Here is an 8,455-nt window from a genome sequence, read left to right as displayed (position 1 = left end):
TCGGAAGTCCACAAGACGGGCAGGCCAGAAACTTCCTTCTTCAGTGGTGTGGCGTGTTCTGAAACGAGGCCTGTATACGAAGCCTTGCACGTTGCAGTTACTACAGAAGTTGCATCCCGTCGACCATAGCAAACGGTACGAATTTTGTATTTCAGTTCTCCAGGATGTGCAGAAGACACTTTTCCCAACAACTTTCTTTGCGGACGAATCGACGTTTCGTCTAATGGATAAAGTAAACCGCCATAATAAAAGAATTTAGTAGTCACAAAATGTTGGCGTCGTCATCGAACATGAAAGAAACTCACCGAAACTGAATGTATTTTGTGTTGTTTCTGTTCACAAAGTTTATGGACCTTTCCTTTTTGCAGAGGAAACATTGATACCAATGTCATACTTAGAAATGCTGCATAATTGGTTGTTTCTTCACGCACGAAGATTCCATTGATTTTATTTTTATGTATGACGGCGCTCCGCGTCACTTTCATCACCATCCCACAACGCTGGATTGGAAGCGGTGGACAACAAGATATTGTTCATTGCTTTTGGCCTTCCAGGTCACTAGTTCTCACACTTTGCGATTTTTTCCTATAGGGGTACATAACAGAGAGAGTCTTCGTCACTCCAATGGAGCCGTTCTTCAGGAGCCGAGAAAATTGAAGCTGTCGATTCAATGAACAGGCATCTGTTGAATCGTGTGTGGAATGAAATGGACTGCCGTTTTGACGTTTCTTGAGCAACGCATGGTGCTCATGTTGAGTGTACGGTATGGTGTCTGTCGGAACATAAAACTTTGAACCTTCCTCTATCCAGTGACATGCGGAATGTTTTCCTATCTTTCATAGTTTGACTTAATAAACAACTGAAATCTGTTCCTTCTATTTAAATCACTGTGCACGGTTAACTAGAATCTTACAGTGTGCGTACACAAGAGCGAATGGGCACACGAAAAAATAGGAAGCATAAGAGCTCAGAATCGTCTCTCTTCAAACAGTAAAATCACCCCCAAGTTCGTCCAGGAAACATTACGTGTCTCACAACAAAATAATGTTACGTTAAACAATTATATTTTATAGATCACTGATTGTTCCTAATCTGCATAGGTGTATCATGTTTGATTGAAACCAAATTGATATTCAGTTACAAAAGACGGATAATATTTATTATTAAACTTGGTTAACCTAAATGAAGTAGCAACTGATGAGGATGAATGGCTGCAAATGTCGACGATAGTTCATTTAAGTAATGTTTTCCAACAACGCTTATAAAATTTGCAAAGTCTACGTTTAGAAAATTTGCAGGGGGGTAGCTTACCGGGAGGGGGGGGGGGTTGGGGGTGGGGGGACTTTCAGCCTTAATGCTGAGTGATTTGAAGTGCGTTATCAGCGATAGTGGCAACAATCTTGTGCGAGATGCAGCGAATGTTTCATCAGACAGGATGTTAATTTTGCAGATCAGTAGCCGAACAGATTTGCCGTAGTAGCGAGGCAGGTTCAATTAGGCTGTAACGCTGATCCTTCCAGTCGGCCGCGATGCAGAGCCCCGGTTTTTTTTTTACTTTTTTTCCCCTCCGCCACCGCGTAATCCGTGCGCCGAGTCGGGGACAGCAGGTGCGCGCGCGTGCGGCGGCCCCTGTGGTGGGGGAAGCGGCCCGCGTGGAGGGGGAAGCGCCGGCCGGCGCGCGCCGCGGCTCAGTCTGGGTCAGTAGGCTGAGCCCGACACGTCTGGTTGCGGAGTGTGCAGCCAGCCAGCTGTCCGTGTGTGCGTGCGCGCGCCGCGTGTCCCGAGTCACGGCGGCGGCCGCTCCGCCACGCCTCGTCTCACCTCGCCACGCCACCTGCTGACCGACGACTTCGAAGCCGAAACTTTCCGCCACTGATTGAGGTAGGTGGCTCCAGAGCAGCGGCGAGTCAGCGAGCAATATGCGAACCTCCATCTCTGACGTCTGCGGCGTTACTGTCAGCTGTGTCGTCAGTTCGGTGTGATCCCAATATTATTGCTGCTATGGACCTAGTAGATGTTAAACATAGGTGGTGTACAGCAAAATTTTTCATCCCCGTTTTCGGATAGGCATATAGTGTTGGTGATGACGCGAAGTTTCGTATTAGAGCTGCCGTCCGCCTGATAAGGGGGTGGACAAGATTTTAATAGGCATGGTTCTGTTGCATTTGATGAGCGTATTTATTCGTCCAGACAAGCGTCTCTTTCTCTTCTATTATAATAGGTACGGCACTATTTACTTTCAGACAATCAAAGCAGTGTGAAAGTAAATGTTACTTTTAAGTGCCAGAGGAGGTCGTTTGAATTAAATGGAAATTAAACTCCAAATATTTATAATCTGGTTATGTGCACATATGAAGAGTTTGAAGCCGAACATAACGTCGCTTAAGTCGTTCGTGAAATACTAATGTTGCAATAGTTTCCCTGTCTTCGTCTGTCAGAAACTGTAGCTATAGTGGGGAGAAGTTCCGCCTTATACTGTACACAATTCATTTATTTTCTTTTGCCATGTGTTTTCTTTATATTACCTGTGCGTGGTGTAACTCCTAGTCATTCGTTCATCAAATGACAGTTGTAACTGTGTGATTATGACCGCAACCAGTCACTTAGTGTGGTTGATTACGGTCGTAGAACTTATGCGTACGTCACGGTTACAATAGGAGTGTCTTTGACTTTTTAAAAAGAGTGTGAATTAGATTTACACACCACACATCCACACAGTTTCCGCCAGACTCTCCACGTTGCCAACTGCAGAGAGGTCGTATTGTGCGGTATACACCGCTCTAAAACTTCAAAACTTACAAGTACAAGGGGATAATTCAAGAACACTCAGTGCAAAATTTCCCTGCGAGAACATTCCAAAACAGTCGCCCGACAACACTGCGCATGTTATTTTATTTTCCGTTTGTTTATTTGTGGCTCAGTTTCAGTAGTATTTTAATTTTCTGAACTAACTAGTAAGGAAGGAATTTGGATAATCAATAATATAGCATAGAATGCTATCCAAATATACAGTGATTTTGTTCTTTAAAAAGGCTACGTTTCAGATTCGTCCCCTCGTTGGCTAGGCAATATCCTTAGACGTGGTAGCTTCCAAGAAGGTATCTAACGTGTTTACACACATCGTTTAGCAATAAGTTGGTTCTGGTACTGTTTTAGTGTCCGTTTACGCCACTACCAAGCGAGCCGATCGCATGTTTCTCAAATGTATCTATGAAGATGTTGGTCGTACATCGCGCGGTCGTTGCCGCATCCCGTTGCAATATTATCTGTGAGCTTCCATGTGCTTACTGTAGTTTGTTATAGTTTAGTTCAACACGTATTCGGCGCTAGTTTTACAGTACCACGTGCAGACACATAATTCTTCAGCATTCTATACCTTAACAATTTTCCCTTTAATCTCTTCACGGCTCTTTACAATTCTATGAATGCTTCCCTCGCTATTGACATCTTTGAATGCACCCATTTGCGTCATTGCTCAAGGTCGCTGTAGTCACGTAGTATTGGGGAGACCGCTTTAAATTCAGCGTTCGGCAAAGCGTAACAGAACAATAGTGTTTGTGACACTTGTGCGCAGATGAAATGAGTTGACATTTCTGCAGAGCCCAAGACACATAAAGTAGTTTTTGTCTTCAAATTCGTTGGATTCGCGAACTCACACCCAGTCACCTTCCAGCTTAACCTAGTCCTTGTGCTAAGCTACAGATCAGTCTCTCACCACAGTCAGCTTCACATTCGTTGGTTTCGCAAACTCACAACCAAACTGTCACATTCAAAACCCACTAGTTTTTTCAACGTTTCATCGTACATTAAACTAATTCCAAGCAACGCATGTGGACTGCAGAAAGCTGCACTCTACCGCTAGACAGGACACCGTTTCTTAATGTGGCCGTATGTTACCTGTGAGAAGCTGCTCATGCCAAGAGTTCCACGCACCGCAGAACTGTCTCCAAGAAGTTTGCCCGCGCTAGTGTGCTAACCTCGAAGAATCGGCTGCGGATAACAAGCGTGTAGAAATAAGTTCGCTGCTGATTAGTGTGTCTTCCAAGATCTTGGGCGTCACGCACATTAATATGTTTTATTGCGCTTTGTGAGTAAAAGAGGGCGTTAACCTTATTCCAGTTACTGGCGTGTAAATAAAAGAACGTTGTAGAACAGGGACTAAATCCATGAGGCAGTGCAGTTAAGAGAGCATTCGGAAGGATGGACTTCGCTCCCTCCGGCCTTCCTGATTTCCGTAGTTTTCTAAATCATTACAGGCAAATACCGGTATGGTTCCTTCAACAAGACGAGACGGCCGGCCATCTGTCCTATACACATAAAAAACATAACATTGTATAATGATAGCTCCTGTCTCTTTGTGAGATCATCCCTAGATGAATAAATAAATCATACAATACTGTAGAACTTCTTTGCTTACAGTTTCGTGAAGGATTATCGTTGTTATGTAAGTGAAATCTTCTGTTACCGTAATATTTACAGGAAATAGTTATTAAGCAAAACCGCCTTATAACAAGTTTCCTAGACTCACACCTGCGTTTGGTGTCTAGCGGGTTGATCAGTTTCATTTACTGCTGCTTCTAAATAAACTGCATAGCAGTAATAATCTTTGACTGAGCTATCACATGTAGGTTCGTCATTTGTACTACGGTTCACTCTTTCATCCCTAGACGATGACGTCTAGATCTCCGAAGATAATTTTATCTCAGAGAACATAATTCAGAAACAAGATAGTAACCTCGACGCATGAGGTCTTAGATGTTTTTCCTGTGAGTGTTGTTTCACAAAAGAGGCAGAATATTTGAAAATAATGATTTGTTTTGCAACATATGAACATAAGTCTACACCGTGCATTAATAAGAACATGAGTACATGGCACAATTTTCGTTAACTTTTTGACAATGTAAAAGTCCGATCCATTAATAAAGAAAATAATTGTATGAGAACGAAGTTTTTCGCGACGGCACTGTTGTAAACATTCTAGGCCGCCTTGCCGCGTCAGTTCAGGGTAAAACCTCAAGCTTTCGAGAATTACTTCCAACAATGTGTAGAGTCCTAGGAAGACGAGATATAAAACCTATTTTACGGGCTCCTATGAGAGTGCGGAAGCAATTATATGGGTTAATCCATCCGCGCCATTTCCGACCGCTGTGCCGAACATCAACGGCGTACTAAAAATATAGAACTGGAGAAATCGGCAGTTGTGCACAATCTCACAAACACAAAATAGTGTTTGACGAAACAAACGTTTTGTCCCAGGCTCCTACATACTGGGGTTCTGTAATTAAATAGGCTGTAGAAATAATGTTTGAAAAGAACTTCAACCGTGATGGCGGATAATAATATTTGCGGTGCATGGAAGCGACCTCTCGATGAAGAGGAGGCAGAGATACATTCGTTGCAGTGTTTACACTGCTGCGGAAGTGGTAGCGGCACCAACGCAGACGATGGAGATAATCGTCGAAATCTCGAGGTTTTACGCTGAATCGACAGCAGCAAGACGTCCGAGAATGTTTTATACATAAGAAAGTAGTTTTTGATGTTATTTGAGACCTAGAAAGAAAACAAAAAGCAGTGTATATTGTAAAAGGGAACGTAGCTTGATTTGTTACGTATGTATTTTCTTTCTTTCTGTCGAGCTTTTGAAATGTTTGTATGCCACTTTTCTTTTGAGCAATGTAGAACTTTCAGCATATAACCTTTAACAACATCCGTTATGAATTTTGTTTTGACCATGAACAAACTCTTATAATTGCTACTTCCATAATTCTGATTCTATATTCATATTTTTTTGCGTCACGGATGGTATCTCAATCTCACGTTCAGCGTTGAGTACAGGGCTACGAACACACTTCCATTTCACTACGACCTTCCGTTGACGTCCAGTCGGAATGGACATTAAGTTAACTTTTTTTTTTATTTATCTTGCCGTTCTTATATCGAACAACTTACGTTGGAAAGAACACACAGAAAATGTTGTGAGGAAGGTTGACCAAAGACTGCGTTTTATTGGCAGGACACTTAAAAAATGTAACAGACCTACTAAAGAGACTGCCTCCACTACACTTGTTCGTCCTCTTTTAGAATACTGCTGCGCAGTTTGGGATCCTTACCAGGTAGGATTGACGGAATGTATCGAGAAATACAAAGGAGGACAGCCCTTTTTGTATTATCATGAAATATGGGAGGGACTGTCAATGAAATGATATGGGATATGGGGTGGGCATCATTAAAAGAAAGGCGTTTTTCGTTGCGGCGGAATCTTCTCACGAAATTTCGATCGCCAACTTTCTCCTCCGAATGTGAAAATACTTTTTTGACGCCGATCTACATAGGGAGAAACGGTCATCTTATCGTTTTTCCCGCGCGCTGTGCGAGGTTGGAATAACACAGAATTATTGTAGAGTTGGTTCGGTGCACTTAAATGTGATTTGCAGGGTATCCATGTAGATGTAGATAAGTACAATTGCGTTTAACATGGAGGTAACGTAGACATGGGGCTACGCTACAGATCAGTCTCACCACAGCCTTGATTCCGCATTCACATTCGTTGGCTTCAACTCTCAACCAGATTGTCACCTTCAAACCTAATCCAGATATCTGACTACACTACAGTCAGCTCTGTCCCAAAAGCCAAGATTTAAAAGAATGATAGATGAGATTGGCACCATACCGCTTTAGCCCTATATTGCTAGTCAGACAGTAGTCCGTGCGTCGTCGTAGACTTTCACCCTCTACGGTAGATGCATTCTGTTTGTCTGCTTTCATGTCAAATATCTCCATTATTATTTCCCCAAGCTTTGCAAAAGGTCATGACAAGACAACAAGTAGAAATTTGTTAGCGCCTCTTTCGTTCGAAACTTAACAGTAAATGCAACGTATTGTTGTGATTGAATTTTGGCTCACGCCCCACAACTCAAGGCTCTTCGCAACCCACTGCATGGACGCGTCGCTTTACTTTTGTGATGAAGTGGATATACGAACTTCTTGTGACGAGATATATTGAGATGGACGTAATGTTGTTTTATCATGTGTGGTTGGTTTTCAGGAAGATCTGATCCCTGAAACAAGAGGTCAAATGGTTTATCAACGATACCGTCGGAAGAGCGACCGGAAATAATGAACCATTTACTCTAACTTAACCTGTTGACTAGTTACAAGATGGCTGCAAACGGAGTGATTCGTAAGTTAAAATGCCTGAGCACGTGCGGTGCACAGATCTACGTCACACTCGGAATAGTGCTCGAAGGTCGCGCACGTCCTATTGATTCTTCTCGGTGTGTCCTTGAACAAAACTCTCACCATTGGCGTTTCGTGTCTCTGCCGATTAAGTAACGGCTCATTTGCCAGTCGCAACTGTGCACGTCCCTTGGCGGGAGGAATCATGACTATCACTCCGAAGACTTCATCTGTCATATAGTCGGCGGCGGTGGTCTCGTAGATGATTACAGATGGCTGCGCTTCGCTGGAAGGAAGGAAGGAGCTACTGCTGTGCGTTACGTGTCAACATGCTGTCGCACGGTTCACAGGCGGCACCGCTCGTGGTATTTGCGTTGGAGAACGCGTCGCCTGTGGAATTCCGTTTCACACGCCGCGTTCCTCACGTGCCAGCTGTCTACACGCTCTTGACGACTATCGGATGTGCTTATGTCGGAAGGACATTTGTTATTGTTTCAAATACGATAGTACACTTCCTGTTGTTTCACTTACGATAGTCGTTGTTAATGGTGAACTAGTTTAAGCATTCAAGTATCCGGTTTCCGTGTTTTTATTTCTAAGTTACTTAGGCACCCACATAAGGTTTCCCGTAAAGGTATTTCCCTATAACGCTTCTGGTTGGTCATATTTATTTATTTATACACACACATCCATCCATCTGGGATCACATTGCAATGTATGGGATTTTTCATGATACTATGAAAATAAATATATTTAGAAATATAAATAAAATCAGAATACGTAAGAATGCTTTAAGACGGCTAGGCAGGTGGTCGACCGTGGGCTTTGTGAAGGAACCGCCCTGGCATTTGCCTGTAGTGACTTAGGAAGACCACGGAAGACCCAAATCAGATTGGCTGGGCAGTGCTGAATATGAATTCATCACCTTAACAACTGCAGTGCCTCATTCGGTTGGTCCCTTTTGTACCAGTGTTCTTCGATAGAAACACTGTTTTAATTTTCATCTGTACACACATCAGCGAACCCGCTTATGACTTCGGAACCACGAACTTGCTGCTGTACCCCCTGTACATACTCCAGTTCCTTCGGAAAACTTGTCTCCAGATCTGTAAGCGTGTCACTGTTCCTCGTACACACTTCAGTATCGACTCTGTAAATGCGGATTTGGCTTGCAATTTTTAGCTTCCACATTCAGTTTTCAAACGTACTTGAGTTGTGATTGGACTGTCAAGTCGCTACTTGATTGTTAAAATGCTTGTTAATGTGGGGCCAGCCGCTG

The 8,455-nt window shown here is 43.2% G+C and overlaps 1 protein-coding gene across 1 annotated transcript in view; it reads left to right on the top strand.

Moving 5' to 3' along the window:
* Positions 1-1,710: 1,710 nt before the first annotated feature.
* Positions 1,711-8,455, top strand: part of LOC124790080 — a gene marked incomplete at its 5' end in the record, with an annotated part of 634,243 nt that continues 627,498 nt past the window's right edge. Inside the window, one exon of the mRNA XM_047257646.1 lies at positions 1,711-1,881. Within this exon, the coding sequence (XP_047113602.1) occupies positions 1,711-1,881 (171 nt within the window). The remainder of the gene's footprint in view (positions 1,882-8,455) is intronic.

Source organism: Schistocerca piceifrons, chromosome 3 (assembly GCF_021461385.2).
Source record: "Schistocerca piceifrons isolate TAMUIC-IGC-003096 chromosome 3, iqSchPice1.1, whole genome shotgun sequence".
Taxonomy (NCBI): domain Eukaryota; kingdom Metazoa; phylum Arthropoda; class Insecta; order Orthoptera; family Acrididae; genus Schistocerca; species Schistocerca piceifrons.
Note: the sequence above shows the minus strand (reverse complement) of the source record. Positions and strands in the feature narration are given on the sequence as shown.